Here is a 25,848-nt window from a genome sequence, read left to right on the forward strand (position 1 = left end):
TACATTTCCACCAGTTGGTGGCGCTATAGCGTATGTACACACACTGTCATAGACCAGAGGGTACCCCGAACCACCAGAAAAAAGTTCGGGCAGATCCGACCATGTGGGAGGAAGTTAGGGCAGATATACATTTCCACCAGTTGGTGGCGCTATAGAGTCTATGTACACACACAGTCACAGAGTGGAGGGTGACCCGACCCAGCCAAAAAAATGTGGAGACGATCCGACCATGCATAAGGAAGTTACAGCAGATATACATTTCTGCTAGTTGGTGGCGCTATACAGTCTATGTACACACACAGTCATAGACCAGAGGGTACCCCAAACCTGCATTTTGTTGCTCTGTACCAGTGACATGAGCAATAACAATAAAGTTGAATCTAATCTAATCTAAACCACCAGAAAAAATTGGGCTCGATCCGACCATGTGGAAGGAAGTTACGGCAGATATACATTTCCACCAGTTGGTGGCGCTATAGTGTATGTACACACACTGTCATGGACCAGAGAATACCCCAATTTCAAGACCATCTGCCCATGCATAACAAAGTAACGGCAGATGTAAAAAATATAATTGAATAAAAAAGAATTATATCTTTCATATTCTGTCCAGGTTACACAATCATACATCTTTTAGTTACACAAGCACTTTCCCTGAAACCATGGCAGCCAGGTGACATAAAACCATGATGCAGATAGCCATATCACGATACATGGCATTGATGGACAATAAAACATTCAGTATGTTATATATACTGTATATTTAATCTTACGCTTTTTAGGTTAATTAAGTGGTTCTACAATGTTTTGTAGTACATAATCATATCCTAGAGCAGGGGTCGGGAACCTTTTTGGCTAAGAGAGCCATGAAGACCAGATATTTTAAAATGTGTATCTGTGAGAGCCATATACATTTTTTTAAACATTGAATGCAATAAAATGTGTGCATTTTTATGTAAGACCAACAGTTTTAGATATAATGGGCTCTAATTACGTAGACCAGGCACACTGCCCCACGCCAATGGTGTGTGGCCAGCACACTTTCGTGAGCAGCGCAGTGTCTAATAATAAATCAAATACTTGCTGCCATTAATGCAACTTCTGCTGCTGCATAGTTTTGAACCGTATTCAGTACACGTATTTCATTCTTTTGGCCATCTTCACCAGAAGGCTTGGTTCTGCAGCTTTAGCTATTTGACTAAAGGAGGAAAGTTTACATTTACATGTTTTTTTGACATCTCAATGACCGAGGTAGACTACAGCATTACCCAGTAATAATCAAGTTTTGGTGTTTGACCTGGAAAATATCATCAGGAAAGATAGATATGGTTGGCCGTATTGCAGCAGAATATAGATGGACGAATTAAAATGCATAAGAAAGTTGTTGATTTTGAATATTATTTTTACAGTCATTTCTGTGATGGTTTACTTTAAAATGTTAGCAAAAATGCATTTTTATTGTGGTAAGAAATGCTTGAGAGCCAGATACAGTCATCAAAAGAGCCCTACCTGGCTCCCGAGCCATAGGTTCCCTACCTCTGTCCTAGAGCCAAAACAGATCAGCATTTAATGCATCACACATGAAGATACAGTTGCCTGTAATTCTATCCAAGGCCAGCAGGTGGTTTCGTGTGCACATGAAGCACATCAAGAAATGAATCATTTGTCGAACCAGTTGATTGAAATGGTTCAAAGCCTCACGGGGTGTCATCTCGCCATCATTATTGGACAAAGTCTGAGAAATCTCCATTTTAACTATATAACCTCAGGGTACATCAACATCAAAATGAGCATATGAGCATCTGGCAGAAATTGATGCAGCACATGACTGAAATGCAGAAAGAATGACATTCTCATGGCATTAAGACATTAAACATTAACACATGAAACTTCTATACTTAGGACAGGTAAACCTCACCAACAAAAAAATCACTCAGAAAGCATCGTTTTGAATAGTGGCCACCAACAACATTCATTCATTTTCTACCGCTTTGTCCTCACAAGTGCTGGAGCCTATCCCAGCTGTCTACGGGCGAGAGGCGGGGTACACCCTGGAATGGTGGCCAGCCAATCACAGGGCACATATAGACAACCATTCACATTACAGGAGCCAGGCAACAACATTTCAGTGGCAATTTCACTGCTGTGTTATTGTGCAATGACAATAAAGAAAGTTAATGTGTATGTTTACATTCATACCTATGGACAATTTGGAGTTGCCAATTAACATAGCTTGTTTTTTGGAATGTGGGAGGAAACCGGAGTACCCGCATTCACGCATGCAAGGGGAGAACATGCAAATACAACACAGAGATGGCCGAGGGTGGAATTGAACCCTGGTCTCCTAGCTGTTAGGTCTGTGCGCTAACCACTTGACCACTGTGTTGCTGCCACCAAAGACATACAGGAGGTAATTCTTCAGTTTTTGAAGTCTTTGAAAGGTTTCCATAAATCCAGATCCAGCAGTACTTTCTGGAACACCATAAAACTGGATGACAGGGTCTTGGGGAACCGCAGGTCTCGTGCATACGTCAGTCCCATCAGATAGTAGCAGGCTTGGCTAAGATCCCCAAGAGTGCTGTGGACGGTGCTGCCCTCAATCACTATGCCATCTTTTCTTGAATGCTGGTTGATCCATCCTCAGCATCCTGCAGACATTGTAAAGACAGCTGTTAGGAGTTCACGTTCAACTTGCACGTCACAAGAGAAGTAGCACGTACTGTCTTCTGTTGTCCACAGTTGCTTTATAGCATACAAAAAGCAGCTCCATCTTTGTGTGTAGTGAAGAAAAAATAACTGTACTGCAGCTGTGCACTTGAGATTACATTTGCTAAAATGTTAAAACCTTGAAAAGCATGAAAAGTACAGTAGTATACTAACCTCAAAGTCCTGGAATAGGGCACTGGCATGTCCTGCAAGATAGTCAATAAGGCATCGGATGACAACGTCCCTTGTCTGCCCACGTTGGATTCAATCTGCCGGACAGAAAGTGTTTAAGTCTCAAACATTTCTATAGAATTTACATGAGAGGGAAGTTTGTAAGTAGTGATGCGAGCAAAAAAAACCTCAGACCTAAAATTTTTCCAGGCGCGTGAATATAACTGGATATTGTGGTGCGGTGTGCAAAGGATGTGAGAGACTGGAAACAGAAAACTAAGGAAGAAAAACCAAAAACTGTTCAAGTGGCTGTATGTAAGATTGTGGCTATTGTGGCTGTTGCTGGAGTGAAATAAAAAAAATCTGTATTGCAACTAGCAGCAGGAATGAAGCGGCAGTATCTGTTGTCACAGTGATATCTATTCAGGCTTGTGTAGCTTAAGCAGGTAGGATGGACGACTATTTTGCTTCTTACTCTCAGTCACAGTAACTAAAAGCAGAGGTCATGTCACTCAGGTGCTATGCGGGTTATTGTTTCACTTTTCCTGCCCTGACATTGTGTCTGTGCGCTGTGCACCTACAGAAGGCTTGTTGTCACATCTTTATTTCAAATTAACATGTTTTCTTAGTCGCTGACGACAGACATATCATGCGATATTTTGTGTACTTCGTACATACGTATAGTTCCTTTTAGAAAGACTGGAGGAAAGGATGAGTAATAAATAGGAGAGAGAGTCAGACAAGATAAATGTCAGCTGTATGATGTGAACAGAGAATGGAGAGAAATGTGAATGAGACAGGTGGAATGATGACTATTGCAGGTAAGGTACAAATTTAATAGGTGGAGGATGGTTTTAATACCTGAAGTAGAATGTTTGTCTGTGCTTGAATTGTTGCTCTGACAACGCTTTTCCTTGCTGGAAACAAGGACATCAGTTTTGGTGTCCTTTCGTCTCCCTTATGGCACCTTCCTCTCCTGAAAGAGAGATATGAAAGAAGAGACAAAAGAACCAGTGACAACAAAAAGTGAAGTGCATACTTAAGTATAACTGTGAAACATACAGTAGTTGTTTACAGTCCTTAATGTGTTTAACACAAAAAATCCAAATACTCACCTGTGAGACATTAAACAAGGTAGGCCACCTGTGCTTCATGTCACTGATGCTCATGTGTGTGTCGTATGTTCCTCTATGTGCAAAAGTTCTCCACATCAAGTCCTTAATGACTGGGCTGTCTCTCTTCTTTAATTGGTGATTAGTTGGTTTTGGTTCAGCTCCTGGAGGATAGCGAGGAAGAATACCACTTCACCACTGTTCCATGTTTTAAGGGAGCAAGGACATCTTAAATGAAGACAGGGTACTTACAGCCACATCCATAAATACTGTGCTTGACGTGGTAATGCTTGAGAAGCTCCCCTTTTGAAGTATCCTCCAATGTGCAGCGCCTACATTGCCAGGCCTTGGGCCGCCACCTTAAAAAGGAGCATAAACAGTGTTAGGATGGTTTGTTTTTAAAAGTGCTGTGTAATTTCATGTACATCGTTTTTGGATTGCGTTTTAAATCCACAGTTGTAAAGAAAGAATTCAAATGCACATTCATTCATGCATTCATTTTTGATTGCTCATCCTCACAAGGGTCGCAAGGGGTGCTGGAGCCTATCTCAGCTGTCTTCGGGCGTGATGCAGGGTACACCCTGGACTGGTGGCCAGCCAATCCCAGGGCACATATAGACAAACAACCATTCACACTCACATTCATACCTATGGACAATTTGGAGTGGCTAATTAACCTAGCATGTTTTTGGAATGTGGGAGGAAACCGGAGTACCTGGAGAAAACCCACACATGCACGGGGAGAACATGCAAACTCCACACAGAGATGGCCGAGGGTGGAATTGAACTGGCATCTTTTAGCTGTGAGGTCTGCACGCTAATCACTCGCCTGCCAAAAATGCACATTGACATTAATTATATCTCCAAATATAATTACAGGAAAACATGCAGTAATTCATAATTCGAATTAATATTTTGTATATAAAACCATGAATAATTTTAATGAATACTGTTGCCCATCTCTGTGTGGAGTTTGCATGTTCTCCCCGTGCATACGTGGGTTTTCTCCGGGTACTCCGGTTTCCTCCCACATTCCAAAAACATGCAAATTTAATTCCAAGTAGACTCCAGCACCCCCCGCGACCTTCGTGGGGGTGAGCGGTAGAAAACGAATGTTGAATATTCTTGTATTACATTTGTAATGAGCTCCGGAAGTACCTCGGCTGTTCCCACAAGAGCTTCCCATCGGAGCATATCGACACCACGTCATGTTACAAAAACAAAGTAAAACTAAGCAAAACACGGCGTACACACAAAGAGAGCGCGGTTAAAAGCTTAACTTTTCCGGTTCGATGGTCCGTTACCTGTTAAAGTTTGTTCGCCCAACGAACCATGTTAGCTGAGCAATTTGGTGGCTAGCAAACATAGCTAAAGTTAGCTTACGCACAACAGAATAGCGGTGACATTAAAAAAACAACACCCAGCGTATTTGAAGGAAGACGGGGTCGGTATTAGTTTAAAAATTGCAAGTGCTCTACTTACCGAAGTATTGTCGTCCATATAACTTGCCCTGCTCGTCTTGTGTTGTGTTGCCGGAAACTGCGCCATAGACCTCTCATAACTCCACCCCTTTGGACGCGAAGGGATCACGTCATGACGGTCTACGTCACCAAGCTTAAGCGCTGGACTTAAGCATTTATTTATGTAAGCGATTAAATGATTTTCAGAGGTTTTACTAAGTTAGTAAACTTTATTATTGTTATATTTAATAAGGCTCTGGGTCATTTTCTGAGTGTAGTATTTTGTACATCATTCTAATCGGTCAGATCCATTCGACAACCATTTGTTTACGTTTTATTCTGAAGCAGTGCGTTGCGGTGTGTGGAATGCATTGGAACATTTTGCTCTTTATGGAAAAGTGGTTGGCTCTTAAAAGAGCCGTTGTGGTGAATCTACTGCAGATTTGCAGCGTTTTCTCGGCGGAAGTTGAGATAGAGCGTCTCATTTCCCCTCTCGTTGACATGGCAACCGTCGGCGTTGTCGGAGGAAGACGCCAAGGACTCGGTTAATTCTTTTCCTCGCATTGCCATCGTTATGGCGATAGTTGCACTTGCAGCTTATTTATACAGTGAGCATGCAATGCCATTGGTTAGTTTTCCCTCAGTTCGTCCACGTAAACATGGTTTGGTTTAATTCGCCCAATTTCAAATTACATTCATTCCGCCAATAGCTGATCGATTGATAGGTGAGTGAGGCAGGATTGGTCAATTTAAAAAATATTGACCCGCCCAACTTTCACATTACATTCAATCAGACGATCGCTGATAGGTTGTTTGTTTGGTGACTTATGATTGGTCATTTATCCAAAGGCGGAGCCTGACAGGTTGGTTTTGTGAGCTACGATTGGTCAGTTCTTCCACGGTGTGGTGCATGGTGCTATAAATGCTGCTTCCCCCCCCCCCCTTTCTGCTCGACCGAACAGAAAACTTTTCGAGAGAACGCTTTTTGCATTGCCTCAGACAAAGACAAAGACAAAGGACCTAAATTCGACGGAAACTGCAGTTTGCCATTGTGTTGGACTTTATCTGCTGACATAGAGGTGAGTTTTTTTTTAATAGACTTAGTAAACTGAAATATATTCATTTGTAAGAATGAGCGCCATCGCAGGAATGCACGTCCGGTTGGAGCTTAACTCCATTTTGTTTTTTCTTCGGCTTTTTCTCCACATGTGTATAATTTTATGTGTTTTTATGTTGTCGTTGGTGTCGCCGCAAGGTAACTGCATGTTTGGGATACACTAACGGTCGGAACTTAACTCAATATAGCTCAAGTTATATTCGGTGGTGCTGCACGTAGGCCGCTTGTTCAGGATACACGAACGGTCGGAGCTTAACGCTGTATAGCGAAAATTATATTCGTTGTTGCCGCACCTTAAACGAGCCGTTAGCGGGCAAATTGGCGGCACTGATGACAAAGGCCCCGAAATAGCGGCGTTGTTGATGCCACAGGCCCCAAAATGGCGGTCGCCCCCCCCCCCCCCGCGCCATCTTATCGCAGCGGGCGGGGAGAAAATAAATTCTCACGGAAGCCACCGCACCGTAGGTTTTCAACTTTTTTTACCTTTCTCTGTTTCCAATGATTTTAACCCCCGTCACTCATCTAAACCACTACCGCGTTGCGGAGGAGAAGACGCCCACCTTAAGTTTTCATCATTTTTCTTGTTTGCAATGATTAATCCGTCATTCATCCAAAGGGCCACACCCAAGTGTGCATGTGCCCACTCAAACGCACACAATATGAGGGGGGTGGGGGAAGATGGTGCTCTTGCAGTAAAACACACAGCTGGTGTTTATTTATTTATGTTTTCTGCATAATAGTTGTATTTATTGACAAAGTTTGATTTATCATTTTATCTCTGTGTGGAGTTTGCATGTATTCTGTGCGTGTGTTTCACCGTGTACCCCCTCCCCCACTGGCGACTCCAAATTGTCCATAGGCATTAATGTGACTGTCAATGGTTGTCTCTGTGACCCATGCTTGGCTGGTGAGCAGGGTGTAGTCCACCTCTTGCCAGAATACAGCGGGGGTAGGCTCCAGCATTCCCACGACCCTTGTGAGGATAAGCAGCACAGAAAATAAATGGATTTATTCATTCATTTTCTACCGCTGCTGCAGGAGCCTATCCCAGTTGTATTCAGGCGAGAGGCGGGTACATCCTGGTTGTCAACCAATCACAGGGCACATAGAGACAACCATTTATACTCACTTTCATTTGACCCCCACCCCACACACACACTCCATATTGTCTGTGGCCATGAATGTGACTGTGAATGGTTGTCTATGTGCCCTGTGTTTTGCTGGTGACCAGGATGTAGTCCACCTCTCGCCTGAATATAGCTGGGGTAGGCTCCAGCATGCCCGCGACCCTTGTGAGGATAGGCAGTACGTAAAATGTATGGATATGTTCATTCATTTTCTACTGCTGCTGCTGGAGTCTATCCCAGTTGTATTCGGGCGAGAGGAGGGGTACATCCTGGTTGTCAGCCAATCACAGGGCACGTATAGACAACCATTCACACCCACTTTCTTGCCTATGGACAATATGGCATCGCAAAAAAAATCCCACGCACACACGGGGTAACCAGAGAGCATGGAAAAGAGCATTTAGAAGCTTAAGTACATGGCGTGTGAACTGACATTGATTTCATTGTTTTCTTTTAGATGCCACGAAAGAAGGGTTTCCGTATGCGACGCACACCCAGGGCTGCCCAAGCTGTTGATTGTGCAGTTGCAACAAAAGGTAGGGACGAAGTATCTTCACTGTCACCAGTGGAGGTACCAACAGGTGGGTTACAAAAGGTGGTCAAAGGGTCATTTCATCAAGGCAATACAAGGTTTAAGTATGCAGGAACACAGTGTATGGCGATTGCCTTTTGTGCCACTGCTTTACACAGTATTAAAAATGTCTTGTTGTGGGATACTGCTGATCTTGACATGGCTGTTGTTGAAGGCGATCAGTTGTATACCACTCTAAGGGAACGTCACGTAATTTGTCACCAATCCCACTTTTTGTGTGCCACAGAATTGCCTAAACAGGAGGTGATTGCTGGACACAAATTTGAGTTTTGTGTGAAGGATGATTATGCTTTAGGTGATGTCAATGTAGTTTCCAGCTATTATATTGAAAACGGGATTCATGTCACTTTGCATGATGCTTTGCACACAATGTTTGGCAAGTACAGCACATGCATTCTTACAGTTTGCCAAAGTAGTTGTGTCATCATTTGTGTTGCTGGTCAGTATTGTCTGGTGGATTCGCACTCGCGCAGCTGTAATGGCATGGTGTGCAGTGATGGAACCAGTGTTGTTCTGTGTTTTGGTGGTCTTGGTGCCCTTGCTAATCACATTAGCAATTTGGCTGCAGGGTTTGGAGGAGCAGAGAAACTTTTTGAAATAGCTGGTGTTGTTGTGACTGTTGTGGCTGACAGGAAACGTCACTTGGAGATGACGACTGGTGATGATGGCAAAAAGTTTAAAATGGCTGACATTTCTAGTACATGTGCATCTGATGTTGAGGTCATCAGTGTTGTTACCACACAGCATGCCTTTTGTCCAATTCTTCAAAATGACTCCAAAGATGTGTGCCAACTTTTGAATATAGATTGTGAAGTCAAAACTGTGCCTGTCAATTTGCGTGTTGGACCCTTGGGAGCTCCCTGTAAAAAGGAGAGCATTGTTGCTGATGGCAACTGTTTTTTCCGTGCCATATCACAAGCGGTGAGTGGCACACAGAAAAATCACAGAAAAATTAGACTCCATGTGGTTAAACATATGGAAAACCACTGTGAAGATTATGAGAAGCTTCTCAGGAGTGAGGACAGTTGTTTGACAGAGTATATTAGTGTTTCCAAAATGAAATATGTCAATAGCTGGGCAACTGAGGTGGAAATTCAGGCTGCAGCGGATAGTTTAGGAATAAATATCTTTACTTTTTACGGTGGTCGTTGGACAACTCGAGTGGTAATCACTACGAGTGTGTGACATGTGTCAATGAGGGTCAGTTAGGAAGTTGCTTTGGCATTTGTCAGAATGGTACATCTCAGGTCAGTCAGTATGGTACCAGGTCACATCGGCATCAAGTAAATTGCGCTGATAGTGAAGTAGCAGTTGGTTTGAATGATGTTGTTGAAACAGGCAAAGAAAAACATCAGTCCATGGTTCCACGTGTAAGCCCGTCCAAATATCTAAAAAGGAAAAGGGCCCTGGACAACAGATGTAAATATGTCGCTGACATGAGCATAAGGGAGACAAAGAAGGTAATGACTATGAAGAATTACAGAGAACAAGCAGTCTTTAGGCAGAGAAAGAAGACGAGGAGTGTTAAAGTATAGAAATGATGTCATTCATAAAAATAGAGTTAAAACATCTAGTATCTATAAGTATAGGAATGACAGCTTGCATCGGGACAGGGTCAAGATGTGTAGTGCGAGTAAGTATAGAAGTGACAGCTTGCATCAGGACAGGGTCAAGATGTGTAGTGCGAGTAAGTATAGAAGTGACAGCTTGCATCGGGCCAGGGTCATTATGCAGGGCGTCAAAAAATATAAAATGGATACAAGGCACCGGGCCAGTGTCAAACTAGCCAGTATGAAGAAATATCACAGTAATTTAGAACGCAAAATGCGTGTCATTGCAGATGTGAAGGCACGAAGGCATGCTGCAAAGTTGCGAGAGGAAGAATTTGATGTTGTTGTTGAGAATTTTTTAGAGAAAGTGAAGAATGGGCCCCAGTTTGTCTGCTGTGTGTGCCATAGGTTGATGTTTAAACATCAGGTCCTGCAGTGTCACAGAGAGCATTACAGCAAAAGTGCAAGTGCTTCTCTTGTGAACACGTGCATTAATGAGGATTATTTGCACAAATGTAGTGCAGAGTGCACGGTGCCTTGTTTGTTGTTGGAGTCTGGTAGAGGGCAGCTGTGGGTTTGCTACACTTGCCATTACAAGATTAGCAAAGGGGAATTCCCACCTGAATGTGTGGCAAATAATTTGGGGGTGGACCCGATTCCTCCTGAGCTGGCTTGCTTAAACAGCTTAGAGCAACACTTAATTGCACTAAATATCCCCTTCATGAAAATGCTTGCATTGCCTAAAGGGGGGCAAAATGGTGTCCATGGGCCTGTGACTTGTGTTCCGGCCAATGTTGTAGAAACGACAAATTTGTTGCCACGGTCCAATATGGAAGGCTCTATGCTCCGTGTCAAACTCAAAAGGAAGCTGACTTACAAAGGACACTACGAGTACCATTTTGTTGACAGCATGCACATTCGTGAAGCCTTGAGGTATCTGAAAGAGTCTAATGTGCATTATGAAGATATAGAGTACAACGAGGAGTGGGTCAATGACTTTTGTAGGGAACCTGATGCCTCTCAGGTGGAGGACAGTGTTCCTGCAGTAGATGTCACACCGCCTCTAGATACAGAAGATGAGCTTCTCCATGATAGACAGCAACACTGCATGTTTCAGGACACATGTTTAATGCCAGTTGACATTGGTCAGGAAGCGCTAGATCAGTATTACGACAATATATTGAATGTGGCTCCGGCAGAAGGCAATAATCCTGTGAGGTTGCTTTCTGACCATTCGAATGAAGCTAGATGTTTCCCAGTGTTGTTTCCACATGGTCGTTTCACGTTTCATGACACTCGACAATATAGGCTGACAGCGTCTCGATATTTCAATAATCGTATCATGCATGCTGATAAGCGGTTTGGGCAGAATGTGGAATACATATTCTATGCTCAGTACTTGTGTGAACTTGTGCAGGTGGTGTCGAGCATTTCCATTGCTTTACGCAAAGGAATTGCTGGTTTGGTGGCAAAAATGGCCAAGGATTTGTTGACCAACGATGAGTCGTTAAAGACATTGTTGGAATGTGACCAGGGCTATCGTTTTCTGAAGCCCATCAGAGGCACTCCAGCCTTTTGGCAGAGTACGCAGCGCGATATTTTGGCTTGTGTGCGTCAGCTTGGTGTTCCCACGTGGTTTTGTTCTTTTTCATCTGCTGATTTACGGTGGAAAAACTTGTTGGACTGCATTTTGAGAGAAGAAGAACACAAACGGCTGCACATTTGGAGTGGGCTGACAGGTGTGATATGTTGCGACGGAATCCTGTGACTGCTGCACGGATGTTTGATTTCCGGTGGCATGTCTTTCTAAGAGAGGTGATAATGTCTTCGAGCCAACCGATTGGCAAAGTTGTAGACTATTTTTACCGGGTGGAATTTCAGCAGCGTGGTTCCCCGCATGTACATTGTTTGTTCTGGGTAGAGAATGCCCCACGGATTGACGTTAACTCGGATGAAGAAGTCGCAAATTTTATTGATAGATATGTTACTTGTGAATTGCAGACACAGGATGAAGGATTGACAGAGACAGTGTCTTCTGTGCAGCAGCATTCTAAGCGACATTCTAAAACATGCAAAAAGAAAAACACTGTGTGCCGTTTCGGTTTTCCCAAACCCGTGTCAGGACGAACATTTATTAGCCATCAGTTTGACGGACAGGGACAAAAAACATGCACTTGTCAGGTTAGCCAATCAACCGGTGTTAAACATGCACATGTCCAAAAGCATCCCAAAATGCCGCAAACATGAAAGCAGAAGACGCGTCCGCAATTGTGACATCCATTAAAAAAGTGCTTGCTGACGAGAACCACGCGTATCAAAGTGTGGAACATTTGTTCATTAGTCTCGGTATAACACAAAATACTTTCGAGTCCGCACACCGCCGCTTGGGTCATCGTACGGAAGTGCTAATGAAGCGTCAAATCAATGAGATTGAATGAGCAAACCTCTGCTGAAATGCTGGAATGCTAATATGGACATCCAGTATGTCGTTGATGCGTATGCGTGCGTGGTTTATATAATCTCGTATATTTCCAAAGCTGAGAGGGAGATTGGATTGCTGCTGAGTAATGCCCAGAAAGAAGCATCCAAACAGGCAAACGTCAGTGCCAAAGAGGCCTTAAAAAGTCTTGGCAGTGTGTACCTGCACAATAGAGACGTGTGTGCACAAGAGGCCGTTTACCGGGTGACAAATATGCATCTTAAGGAATGCTCGCGCAAAGTAGTTTTTGTTCCAACAGGGGACAATGTGGTCAAAATGAGTTTGCCTGTGAGTGTTTTGCGTCAAAAAGCTTCATCGGCCGAATTAACAACGGAAGACATGTGGATGACCAGCATTGTCGACCGTTATAAAAACAGACCAAACGACGACACGTTTAATGACATGTGCTTGTGTCAGGTTTAATCACCAGACATCTGTAAAGCAACCTGCTCAAAGAGGACAAAGAGACTGGGATAGTTTTACTTGCAAGGAGAGTGATTGAAGTCTGCTCAGTAACAACCTCCAAATCAACTCTGAAAAAGCCTTCACTCTCTTGCCTTTTATTTAGGAATTCCCTAGGTCACAGGAGGTCTCAACTGCTACGGGGGAAGGGTGTCCTGACTATCCAGTTGAGACCATTTAAAAACAAACCACTATCTTTATCATACACGCATTCTTCTGCTTGTGGTTGACTGCTTGAGCAATCAACTGTCCCCTTCTGCTGATGCCACATCCTGCAATAAAAGCAAGTCATGCATACATACACAGAGAACAAAGCTATACCTATCTTACCAACTTGTAGCTAGAAAGGCAAACAGTTAGACCAGCAAATTGGATAATTTATCTACAACAGTTCCAACATTTCCCTCCTGTTTATCCAGTTTGCACTAAATAGGTTATCATTTAATGACCTCTTCTAAAACGATTTTCAGTCATGAAATCATTACTTTAGCACAGCATGTTACACTCAGAGGGGGGACTCATAGTCTCCTGGATCTGGGAACAAGTCTGGTAGATTGAGAAAGCTATCTTCTCGGTCGTCATCGCCTTTTTCATCTGCTTAGGGCAAGAGTGCATATAATCCTGACACTTCTTGCTTAATTGGTTGGATAGCAGTGTATCCTCTTGCCCAACGTCAACTGGGATAGATAAGTGACACAGGAAAAAGACGAATGGATGTCCAGGTGTCTTAAAGTCTTTGTCTTCAACTTTTGTGGTAGATGTTTTCCGTATGACATCAACGATGTGGTGAACTTGATGTGTATGATTTGAGATGTTAGATTGCCGAATCATGTCGAAGTCCTTGTGCCTCTGTTGATGGTTTGCTGTTGTTCTATCGTGTTGTGTTCAATCAGTCAGTCAGTCAGCCAATCCTCTTGATTGTAGCACTTGTTCTTAGGCTGCAGGAGCTTGCGGTGCAAACTCGTGGACTCCATCCAAACACGCAGTTGAGAAGGTTGAGTGCGTCATGGACATTTCTTCCATTCTGGTTGTCGTTGTAGTCCTCTAGTGTTCAGGTAGTGTCTTTCTGCCTTGACCGATCTGTGTGCAGGTCTCTCATTTGACCACGCTGACAGTGGAGTCTTCCCTCTGCTGGAACTCCAACACGTCCTCTCCATGCCCGCCAGGGCCAACAGATGTCAGGTCACTCGACACCCACCAAGAACATAGAAAGAAATTAATGAGCAACACAACATTTTACATCTACTTCATACATGTCAGATGTGTTCTCTACACATGACTAATCTCGAGAGCAGTAGGCAACCATCATGTAGTGTCTGACTGAATACCAACACTTTGTTCATATTTTGGTCATTGACGTCGATTGTAAATGAGCCTTAAAATTTTCTAATCGTCAGGAGAAAGCCCGCGTAAGCATGAGGAGAACATGAAACTCCACACAGAAAGGTTCTCAAACCTTCTTGCTGTGAGACAGCAGTGCTAATCACTCTGCCATCATGCCACCAATATCTATTTTAACTTTAATTTTTTAACATCCAGCTCTGCATTTAAGTTTTTGCCAAACAACACAAGGTTTCACTGAATTTAAACCAACACACCATCTGGTCTGAATTTGCATTAAGATGGACATTGTCACACTGTAGTAGTGTTCCTTGCTCACAGCTGGAAATTTGGGTTTCAATCAACCATTTGCTCTCATTAGCGTGACCATTGGCACTATGGAAGGCAAAGTACCAAATACTATAATATAGTCAAGAAAAAACAAGATACAGTAACTTACCAAAGTCTTCAGCGTGTTGTACAATCCATGGAGTGTCATTACTACTGCTGATCACTGATCATTATCAACCTCTAATGTTAGAACTCATACCTACCTTTGTTTCACTCACTTTGGTTTTGGAGAAAACAATTTTAGCAAAAAATATATCATGTCCAATTGTTAACCATGATTATTCAACAAAATGATATTCTCCCCCCCATTTGACACATGTATTTCCCATGTGTCAACTTTTAAAAGTATTGCCAGTTCCCTGTAAAATCAAATGGTGGTTATCTTTTTATACATCTGCAAACAGTAATCTGTGAAGCTGGACAACATCAAACAAAGTTCAACAATTCAAACTCTGGATCCTGAAGAAGAGTCCTGTGGAACAAACTGAAGTTAAAATGATGACACACCCTGTCAGGTGTGTGAATGACTTCAAGTGTTACAGTGTTAATGTTAGTACATGTTAGTACTGTTAAACAGTTTTAAACAAAAAGATGTCATGTTTCGGCCACATGACATTTGTCTTCTCCTCCTCCAGGAGAACGTGCTTTCCTAATGTGGAACAATGAAGGTTAGGTTGGAATATATCATGGTAGTTGATGTATTCCCACAACACAATAACAACCCTAAAAGAACACTCACATTTAATTTTCAGTCAATTTAAATTTTTGTCCCAGTCCACTGTCCCCCTGAAGAACCCTGCTGTCGGTGTGTCGCACTCATAGTCGTCATGTCAGGATGTCATTTGCAACATTTAAAAGGTCCAAATTCCTTTGAAAGTCGGATTGTCCTAATTTACAAGGCCTTTTATGTAATAGCTAATTTTTAGATGGTTCTGCATACCCTAAATGAACTATCTACATTTTAGCAGATTTAATTTATGCCTATTGATGCTAAAAGAGCAGAACAACCTAATATGTTCTTTGCATGCGTCTATTAGTAAACTAATCATTGGGTTTGTTCTGTATTGCAATACATTTGTTTCCTTTTTCCAAAGTGATGGTCAGAGATGGCTTCAGCCTCACATTCACTCTCACACAGACAAACAAGACAACACAACAATGAAAAACCAGCTGGACAGTCCTTTCTGAGTGTATTTTTGCCGAAAACACTTTTCAAAAAATCCAATTCAGGACTGTAATAAATTAGCAAATTGTTGGTGCATTCCCAATCGAATGTAGAATAGCATGCTTGTACAAAAAGGCCCACATTATTCCATTTGTCACTGTGTCTCTTTTAGATAGAGACCCATGAGGAATGGAATCATTGACGTCAAAAAAAACGGTACCTGAATAACCCAAATGTGCATCAAGGCAGCACTTATGCCCAGAACAAAATATTTGTGAGATAAATATTCCCTAAGCAGCTATCCCTATGTCAATATATTTTATCAAATTTCTCATCACCATAGAAAGGTATGATGTGCATTGAAGACCTTGCAGAGCATCATTTTGCATTAATTGTGTGTGCGTGTGTGTATGCGTGCGTGTGAAAGTACATCCTTAACCTCCTCCACCAGTTGAGCACTCATGTCACCAGTTTGCATGTTCCTTTGATATGCATACAGCTGATTGGCATCTTGCTTCACCAAAGTGTGAACATCAGGGTCAGTAAACGTCTTCAGAACTCCTCAGTCGTCAGGGAAAGTGGGACAACTTCACTAAACACAAGCAGGGCTGTTATGGCCTCCCCACACGCCTTCCTTACACCATTGTCCCACTCATGGTCTCCACCGTCAGTCACAGGATACTTGCTAAGCATCCGTTTGGATACGAGTGACTGCATGTCTGGAAGGGATCGTTTGTAGTTAGAACACAGCTCATGTGTTGGATCTTCTTCAGGTCTTGGTGAAGATGAAACTGGACATAATGGCATGGCTGATGATATTGGACTCATCGTGCCTGTTGTTGTATCAGGATGTTGTTGTCAGGTTGTTGGCAGAGCAAGGGTGGAGGTGTGCGATCAAGATCATGGTCCACTCTGAGACACTGAGGCACTGTAGGAGAAAGAGAAGGAAGACCTATTCTGAGAAGTCTTGTCTGTTCTTTTCATGTCAGTGTGTGTTGCAGATCTTCATCATCTATGTAACGATCATCATTGCAAGTCTTAGCTGCAAGCCGTGCTCTCTGCCCTCAATGGTTTTTAGCCTTTTTCATTTTTTTTTTCAAACAGTCCATGTCCTAAACAAAATTCTTGAATGCTCTTTGATTTTCTCTCAAATGATATTTTTTTTTCTTTTAAACAATGCAATGTGATGTTTTCCCTTATCACAATTTTTCCCAACAAAAATCTCACTTATTTTTTTTTGTTCTATTTTGTTTAACTCACTTTCCCTTGTTCTCAAAAGTTCCCCATATTAGTGTTTTTTTATGCATGCTTTCCTCATTTTTTTTCCTTTTTGCTGTCTCTCCTTCTCCTGTTTTTTTCTTCTCTTCTCTCTCCTGCCTTGCCCTTCTTTCACCTTCCTCTCGCTGTCCTGCTATTTTCATCCAGACTCGTGTCTGCTCATAACCTTCCTTTTTCATTTTCTTCTCGTTTTGCTTACATTTCTTTTTTATGTTTTGTTGTAACTCCCTAATACATCCCGTAGATAATTTTCCGTTGAATTCGTACTGTTTTATCCAATAATATAGGGGGTCTACTGCTTTTTCAACTACCTTCCAATCCTTACACGGGAGTTCTTCAAGGACCTTTGTTTTTCTTTACCTTGTCCCTTCCCCATTTTGAACTAAATTTGGACCCAGTGGTTCTTAACACCTGTCGTGTTCTAACACTGGGGTTATTTTCAACAAGATGGTGATCAACAACCTTTTGTGGTAAAATTCTCTTCAACCTTTTCAGGTGGAATTTTCTTGCCTACAAGCATCCACAAAGGCTCACCATTTGTTTCTTGTTGGCTTGGTATAAAATACAGTTACCTAGTGGTAATTGTATTTTCATTCATACATTCACACTTTCACACTTCGCGCGTCTCGTTTTTCCAGACTAGAGGACTCCGCCGTCCTTCACAGAATTTAACGTAGTTTATTTCAACTAGAGGAGTCTGTCCTCCCACGGAATTTAACTGTCTGACCTGATGGAGTCTAGAACTGTCAGGGTTTGGTACACTTACTTTTTCAGCACAGAGGACTCCGCCGTCCTGTGTAGAATTTAACTAGTCTGTTTCAACTAGGGGCGTCTACCCACCTACGGAATTTAACTGTCTGACCTGCAGGGTTTGTCTATTTTACACATACTTTTTCAGCACAGAGGACTCCGCCGTCCTGTGTAGAATTTAACTAGTCTGTTTCAACTAGGGGCGTCCACCCACCTACGGAATTTAACTGTCTGACCTGCAGGATTTGTCTATTCACACATTCATTCCTTTTAAACAAAATTTGTACTCACAGTCTCTTTGTCCTTGGATTTCCCGTCAACCGTCGGATCCCAGCCCGAGAGGGAGGAACCAGTCCCGGAAAGGGGCTTTTTGCCGTGGCCACGGACTTGTCTGGGATCTCACTCACACGCTGGAATCGTCAGGTATCTTGGATTCCGGCTCGAAGGACCATGTAAATGTCAGGTTTAATCACCAGACATCTGTAAAGCAACCTGCTCAAAGAGGACAAAGAGACTGGGATAGTTTTACTTGCAAGGAGAGTGATTGAAGTCTGCTCAGTAACAACCTCCAAATCAACTCTGAAAAAGCCTTCACTCTCTTGCCTTTTATTTAGGAATTCCCTAGGTCACAGGAGGTCTCAACTGCTACGGGGGAAGGGTGTCCTGACTATCCAGTTGAGACCATTTAAAAACAAACCACTATCTTTATCATACACGCATTCTTCTGCTTGTGGTTGACTGCTTGAGCAATCAACTGTCCCCTTCTGCTGATGCCACATCCTGCAATAAAAGCAAGTCATGCATACATACACAGAGAACAAAGCTATACCTATCTTACCAACTTGTAGCTAGAAAGGCAAACAGTTAGACCAGCAAATTGGATAATTTATCTACAACAGTTCCAACAGCTTGGCACAATTTGCTTCGGAATACCGCATCATTAGCAAAAACGAAAGGTCGGCATCCAAAATAGAACTTAAAAACAGCTACGGACATGTGACAAAACGTACACGAACCAAACCTGCCGTAGTACGCTCTGCGCACTTTTCACAAACAAAAACCCAGAGTTGTATTATCGTAGCCTTTTGCAGTTGTATCTGCCATACCGGGTGGATTTGCAGTTAAGACCTGCCAACTGCCCAACATTTGAAGAGTTTTATGACAATGGTGCGGTCCGATTAAATGATGGGTCGATGCATTCTGTTCGATCCATAGTGGATACAAATAAACAACATTTCGACAACGACGGGGATGAACTGGACAGCATCCAAAGATCTATTGATCACAGCGGTGTTGCTGAGGATGCGTGGTGTCTGCTGTGTCCAGAACAAGAATTGGAAAGGCTACAATGCGAAGAAGAACATCGGAAAAAAACAGCAGTTGGTCGAAGAAGAGGCAGAAGTAATACCTGACTTGAAAACAGAACCGCTCTAAACTTACTAAAGTCAATGAGTCGAAATGATGGCTTGGCATTAATCCGCTCCCTAAATAATACTCAAATGGACATTTTTTACAAAATTAGACAGTGGTGCCTTGATAAAGTAGGTGGGAGAAAACCCGAGCCATTACATTTATTCATCACAGGTGGTGCCGGGACAGGAAAAAGCCACCTAATTAAAGCCATCCAATATGAGGCTACCAGGTTGTTGTCAACAATGTGTCGGCAACCGGACAATATTTCTGTCTGTCTAGCTGCACCAACAGGGATTGCTGCTTACAATTTGAATGCCACAACCATCCACAGCACCTTGAGCATTGGCAAGGATACCCGTTTGCCTTACACACCACTAGGTGAGGAAACTGTGAATTCCTTGCGTGCCAAGTTCGCGGACCTCCAAATTTTGATAATCGATGAAATATCAATTGTTGATCACAAGTTGTTGACATACATTCATGGTGGTAGGTTGCGACAAATTAAGCAAACCGGTGACTATGCTGCATTTGTCAACGTCAGCATCATCGCCGTCGGTGATTTCTACCAGTTACCGCCAGTCAAAGGAAAGCCTCTCTATGTCAAAGACGCCACTTTCAACTTGTGGACAAAGCTTTTCCGTGTGGTCGAACTGACAACGATAGTCCGTCAAAAAGATAATCAATTTGCAGCATTGCTAAATAGACTCCGCAAACATCCGAAAGGCGCGGCGTTGTTGGAAACAGACATAGAACTTCTGAAACAGCGCGAAACGGGTGAGGTCAGCTCCGCGTTACATGTGTTTCCAACCAATCAACAAGTAAACGAGTACAACCTAAAATCAGCTTTTCAGGATCTGTACACAATAATAAAAGCTCAGGATTACAGCCAAAACAAAAAATCCGGTAAATTAGAAAGAAAAGTAGGGCACCACAGCAAAGTTTACAACACGTGTTTAGAGGAAACTCTGGACATCGCTAAAGATGCTCGTGTAATGCTTTGCAAACACATTGATATTGAGGACGGCTTAGTTAACAGGGTTTGTGGCACCGTCTCTGACATTCTTTTCCAGCAGGATGACACATTTCACAGTAGGATCTATGTAAAATTTGATGATGCCCAAGTAGGTAAACAAAGGCACGCACAAACTACTAATGAGTCCGTCACGCTAAAAGACAGTACATTTATTCTGCCAAAGGAAGAAAAGGTAACTAAAAGTGGTGGCATGCGTCACCAGTTCCCTCTGAAGCTCGCTTGGGCTTGCACGGTGCATAAAGTCCAGGGTGTTACCGTGAGCAATGCAGTTGTGTGTCTGGACAGGGTGTTCTCCGCAGGGCAGGCATATGTAGCCTTGAGTCGGGTCACAGGTTTAACTGGTTTGATTATTCAGGACTTTGATGCAGCAAAAATATACTGTAATAATGCCATTAAGGATGCTGTAGGAAGGATGTCACCATTTTTGAGCAAAAATGTACCACCACAACATGTGCAACCACAATTCACGATTTATTTGATGAATGTCCAAAATTTGACAAAACATGCGTCAGATTTGGCAGCATGTACACAGCACCTGCAGCCTAACTGCATCGCTGTGACAGAAACGTGGCTGCCAACGGCATGTACACCCAGCAGTGTAACCATTCCTGGGTATCATTTCCATAGCCAACCACGATGTTTGTCTTACTCCAGCAGTAACCCTGCTTTGGTAGAATTACAAGGGCAACAGCATGGCGGAGTTGGCATGTACATTGCAGACCACCTGCACTGTAGTGTTGTCTCCGCCCCAAACTTCAACTTGGAAGTTTTACTGGTGAACTGCTCCGCACCCAGTGTGTTAATAGCAGTTGTGTATCGACCACCCTCCTATCCAATGGCGTTGTTTCAAGGTCACCTTGGCACGCTGCTGGATTGGTTGCACCAGAAGTACACCAGCGTTGTCGTACTGGGAGATTTTAATGAAAATTTGTTAAAATCTTCCACTATCAGCACATGGCTAGGAAAGGGTTCTGCCAGTCAGTCAAACATCCAACCACAGAAAAGGGTACACTAATTGACCATGTTTATGTCAAAACATCACACTTTGATGTAGAATCGGTTGTGATGCCCACTTATTTCAGTAACCATGAAGGGATTTTGTGCTCTTTTAAACACCAAATTTAAAATGCACACACACACTCCACTTCAGCATCTTATAGTGTGTAAAATAGGTTCAGGTTCGACCAGTGGACAATTTACAATCCACGAGTTTACTTGCCCACGAGAACGGTGGATTGTATTTGTCAATCACTGAATAAAAGTGAAACCACTGGCCAAAATTAAGATCCCAGTTTCTGTTTAGGATGGTAACTATTTTCCTTATTTGTCAAACCAGAAAATTAACATTGTACATATTGTAAACATGTACATTTTGTGAACATGTACATATTGTAAACATGTACATATTGTAAATATGTAAATATTGTAACCTCTGCATATATTTTAAATAGTATACATATTGTAAAAATGTATATATGTATATATGTAAATAGTACCTGATGAAATGATCCCAGCGCTGCCTCACTCACCTGTCCTCTTGTCTTGGTAGTTACCGCCTGTCTGCCTTAAAATTAAATACTAAAGGGATTCAAACCTTTTTGAACACAAAGAGTTGATATTTTTCTAACCAGATTGTATTAGTCAATCACTGGCGCAAAATTCAACCACTGCCCAAAATTAAGATTCAAAGGGATTAAAACTAAGACTTTTCTGAAGACATAGTTGGTATTTTTCTTACCAGTGGACAATTTACAATCCACAAGTTTACTCAACCACAAGAACGGTGGATTGTGTTTGTCAATCACTGATGAAAAAATACGTTTTTTCAGACACGGTAATGAAGACAATGAGGGCAATGTAAATATGTAAAAATGTAAATATGTGAATACTGTGAATGTATATTGTGATGTATATTGTGACTAACCTCTGCTCTTGTCTTTCTAGTTGCCGCCTGTCTTCAGTTCCACGCACATCATCTTTATATTAACATAGTAGCAGTAGAATAGCATAGAAGTAAAACTAATCCCATAAGTGCATCATACCAACTATTATAATAGCAATGTAGTCGTTTGCATGCATGTGAGTTTTCATCAACAGGACAAGACCCCTCTGACGGTGTGAGTGTCCTCTGACAACTGCTGCATGTGGTAAGATATGGAGCTGTTTTCACTATTCATATTGGTCAAATTCTGTTCATGTGTGAAACACTTGACTTTTTGCCACTTGACATTATACTCATGTGATTTCTCCCGATACGTAAACCGGGCTCCAGACCACAAGTTAAACTTTGTTTAGTAAATAAAATACATCTTGAAATGTTGCCAGTCACATAAAACATTTTCTTTTTGACCAAGTAGCTTTAATTAGCTGGAAGTTGGAAACACCTCCACTATGCTAAATGGGACACAGAATCTTACATGAGTTTATGTTCTGCAGGGGAAAAATGTTAACCTGTTAACCAAAATGTATGGGGGCCTTGTGCTTGTGCTACTAAAATTATACATAGAATGCCATGGTACTGGTCATCGTGGGACTGCAACTGCTGATCCTTTCCTCCACCCATTCTTAACCCTCTGTCCTTTCTTCACCACTGTCTACCTACCATCTCTCCGTCATCCCTCTCAACCCAACCGGTCGAGACAGAAGGCCGCCCCATAGAGCCTGGGTTCTGTCCAAGGTTTCTCAAAGAGTTTTTCCTTGCCTCCGTTGCCAAGTGCTTGTTTGTGTGGGGTTCAGTTGGTTCCCTTTCTCGAGCCTGTGATTCTAGATAACTTCCATATGATGATTTGTATTGACACTATATGAAATAAATTGGCTTGACATAACTGCTTTTGTCATATCTGCATGTTTAGTACATAACCCCACACGTGTTCATTCATAGTTTAGACAATCTACAATGTCAACTCAGTCTCTGCTGCTATCCTGCAAAACACTCCACCCACTTGACCCTGGGTGGACCACAGAGATGCTTCACAGACCAAGGACCCAACCAGCAATCGTGATCGAGTCCACCATCATGGCACACAGGCTGCCCGCTAACCAACATTCATAATCCAGTCCACCAGCACAGCATACTGGCTGCCCACTGATAAATTAGTGAAAATAGAAATGATACAAAATGCAATAATTTGTATATTCCATAGCTTTCTGGCTACTTCGATATGTGTCACCTCCCCAAATAAAAGTAAGTAACCGTAAGATAAATTGTAGGATCACACTTGCTCCAACCCACTAACAACTGTTGTCTTGAGGAAAAAACACCTTATTGCCACTTTAATCCCCACTAATTTAATAAATAGGTGGACACCACTCCTTAAGGGGATTGGTTTTTACTGTACATGTAAGTTACATACTTCTCTCATGCACACACCAACAATTATGAAAAATGTCATGTCCAATTTATTAACTACATATAGTATCCAGACCTCTTTGATGCAAATGTGCGCTGTTAAAGTAATTATTAAAAAATTACATTTGTGTGTATTTATACTTGCAATGTAAAATTGATGTTGATGAAAAATTGACTGTAAATGGTTGTCTATATGTGCCCTGCCATGGGCTGGGACCAGTCCAGGATGTACCCCACCTCTCATCGAAATATAGCTGGGATATAGATTTGTCCATAATTGACTGTGTCGCAGGGTGTTATGACATATATTGACAACTCTGCTTCACCGTCGCCGCGTCAGGGCCGGACGCCGCCTGCTTCTAGACTTTCTGCCGGAGCCCAGGTTCTACACCCAGGGCGCCCCCCTGAGGATGCCTACCTCGCGCTTGGTCAAGGGGGCCCGCCGGAGGGTGTTTACCACGACTGCCGACCCAACCATTCCCTCCATCACTTGGAGGGGTCTTGCTGGCCTGCCGCCCCGGCCGACTCCCTGAGGGGTCCGTCGGCGACCCACCTCCGGTCCCCCACCACCCATCGCTCTGACTTTGAACTGTTTCGGACGTCTGGGATCCGTCCTTGAGGGGGTGTACTGTCACGCTCTGTGTGGGTTTGCACGTGACATGTTGAGTTTGGGTTACCTTCTTGGGCTTTGGTTTCCGTTTTGGACACTTATTTTGTATTGGACTTCCTGTTTTGCCTCGTCTGCCTTCGTTGCCATGGCCACCCACACCTGTCCCTAATTTGTCCTCTATTTAGTTCAGGTGTGCGCTTCACCCTTTGTGGGATCATTGTTAGTTTGTCCGTCAGCTAGTTGAGTTGTGTTTTCTTCTGCTGCTATTATAGCTAAAATAAATATTATTTTACCTCCATTTGGTCCTGCTCTCTGCATCCTGGGGTCGCACCGCAACACAGACCGTGACACTGCCCAGATATTTATCCCGTATTTAGCTGGTTTGGAAGGCATGTATTGCCTAAATGGGCAGCGACCTCTGAATGCCACCAGCCTTTCATCCACTGTGATATTAGGGCCTGGATTACAGAGAAGTGGAAGCTGCTCTACCCACTTGTCCCCGACTGTCCTAATACCTGCCAGCTTGTCTCTCTCCTGTCTCCCAGCCAATGTTTCTTGATTATCAAATTGGATCACTCTGGAGAAAATGTGAAAAGTCTCCAGAGACATTGTGGCTCGAAATATAGTAGCTCTCTCTGCTTGTCGCTGCATCCCACAGACTTGCTGTCAATTCATCCTTTGACTCATCGACCCCAGCCAGGATGAGGAGCCCTAAATATGCATCTAAATGGGTTTTGTCCAACTCTTTCCACTTCTCCCCAAAAACATGCCTCATTTCTAGATTAGTCATTTCCAGAATGATTTTCTGTATTGAATTAGGCATGACCAGCTCAAAAGCTGACTTGATTTCAGTCACAGGTCCATTATCCACAACTGAAATGATTTGGCAGCAAATGACTGTAAGATTGTACAACACAGCTGAGCACTTTGAGAAGAAGATTAATAGAGGTCTTGTTCTAGTAAGAAGGGTTTGTTTTACCCAACTGGTTGTTGCAACCGCAACCCTGCTCAAGGTTCAACGTGACATTGTGACATACAAAACAGGAACTCCAGGTCGGGAAATCGAACCCATGTCCTCCATGTGACAGGCAGAGATACTGTCCACTAAGGGTCGACCGATACATTGGCCGGCCAATATATCGGGCCGGCATTTTTGTTCTTTACGTGAATTCGTATTGGCCGATACGCGCGTGGGTTCGCCGATGTATTTTTCCGCGGCATGATTCACAGACAGACATCCACCGGGCAGCTTTGTGTTGCCGGAGGACCCTGCAACACACCAGTCGTGGTAACCCTCCCCACTGCAAGAGTGGTGAATCACGACAACGGTAAGTCTTCAACTTTTATTAGCCTTTAACAGTTAAACTTAGTTTAAATATGAAACATGAACGCCAAGTGCATGCAATATACGTGCTTGAAAATATAGTTTAGTTTGTGGGTGTGAAAACCAGGAATGCTGCTGAATGCTTCATCTTTAAAAGTGCCTACCGTTGGAATTGGGGAGCTGTTGATGTAGTTGGAGGCTAATATGTACAGCTGTTACCAACACCGCTTTAATGGCAACCTTGGCAATTCAGTCCCATGGTGTTTGTAAGAGTTTCATTCAGCCAACGCCGGGCTGGGGTTAAATGCGTGTCGTGTTATGTGTGTGCGCTCTCTCCGAACAGGCGTGCGCACACACACACACACAGAATGAATTGGAGCAGCGGTATCTGCTATCAGAAGTCTTTAGTGTGCGCAACACAAACTTTAATGATGAGAGAAATGTTTTTTTATCGTACTAAATTGTGTCAGTGTGATGTG

At 42.8% G+C, this 25,848-nt stretch overlaps 2 protein-coding genes and 1 long non-coding RNA gene across 3 annotated transcripts; 2 read left to right on the forward strand and 1 right to left on the reverse strand.

Annotated features, from left to right (window-relative positions):
• Positions 1–728: 728 nt before the first annotated feature.
• On the reverse strand, positions 729–5,562 carry LOC131129848 (uncharacterized). The gene is made up of 6 exons (XR_009129905.1): positions 5,472–5,562; positions 4,242–4,348; positions 3,993–4,153; positions 3,739–3,853; positions 2,881–2,975; positions 729–2,648 (listed from the first exon to the last, which is right to left on the reverse strand). It is a non-coding gene; the product is annotated as an uncharacterized LOC131129848 (long non-coding RNA).
• Positions 5,563–5,749: 187 nt separating this feature from the next.
• Positions 5,750–11,739, forward strand: LOC131129731 (uncharacterized). Its single transcript, XM_058073544.1, has 3 exons — positions 5,750–6,312; positions 6,412–6,528; positions 8,151–11,739. The coding sequence occupies exon 3, from the start codon at positions 9,906–9,908 to the stop codon at positions 11,601–11,603; it is 1,698 nt and encodes a 565-aa protein (XP_057929527.1). The 5' UTR covers positions 5,750–6,312; positions 6,412–6,528; positions 8,151–9,905; the 3' UTR covers positions 11,604–11,739.
• A 993-nt stretch (positions 11,740–12,732) lies between these two features.
• LOC131129730 (uncharacterized) lies at positions 12,733–24,332 on the forward strand. Its single transcript, XM_058073543.1, has one exon. The coding sequence runs from the start codon at positions 19,089–19,091 to the stop codon at positions 21,099–21,101; it is 2,013 nt and encodes a 670-aa protein (XP_057929526.1). The 5' UTR covers positions 12,733–19,088; the 3' UTR covers positions 21,102–24,332.
• The last annotated feature ends 1,516 nt before the right edge of the window (positions 24,333–25,848 follow it).

Source organism: Doryrhamphus excisus, chromosome 5 (genome assembly GCF_030265055.1).
Source record: "Doryrhamphus excisus isolate RoL2022-K1 chromosome 5, RoL_Dexc_1.0, whole genome shotgun sequence".
NCBI classification, from domain to species: domain Eukaryota; kingdom Metazoa; phylum Chordata; class Actinopteri; order Syngnathiformes; family Syngnathidae; genus Doryrhamphus; species Doryrhamphus excisus.

Coding starts and splice junctions, on each gene's coding strand:
- LOC131129731 (XM_058073544.1), top strand. CDS start 9,906: ATGTGTAGTGCGAGTAAGTATAGAAGTGACAGCTTGCATCAGGACAGG.
- LOC131129730 (XM_058073543.1), top strand. CDS start 19,089: ATGAGTCGAAATGATGGCTTGGCATTAATCCGCTCCCTAAATAATACT.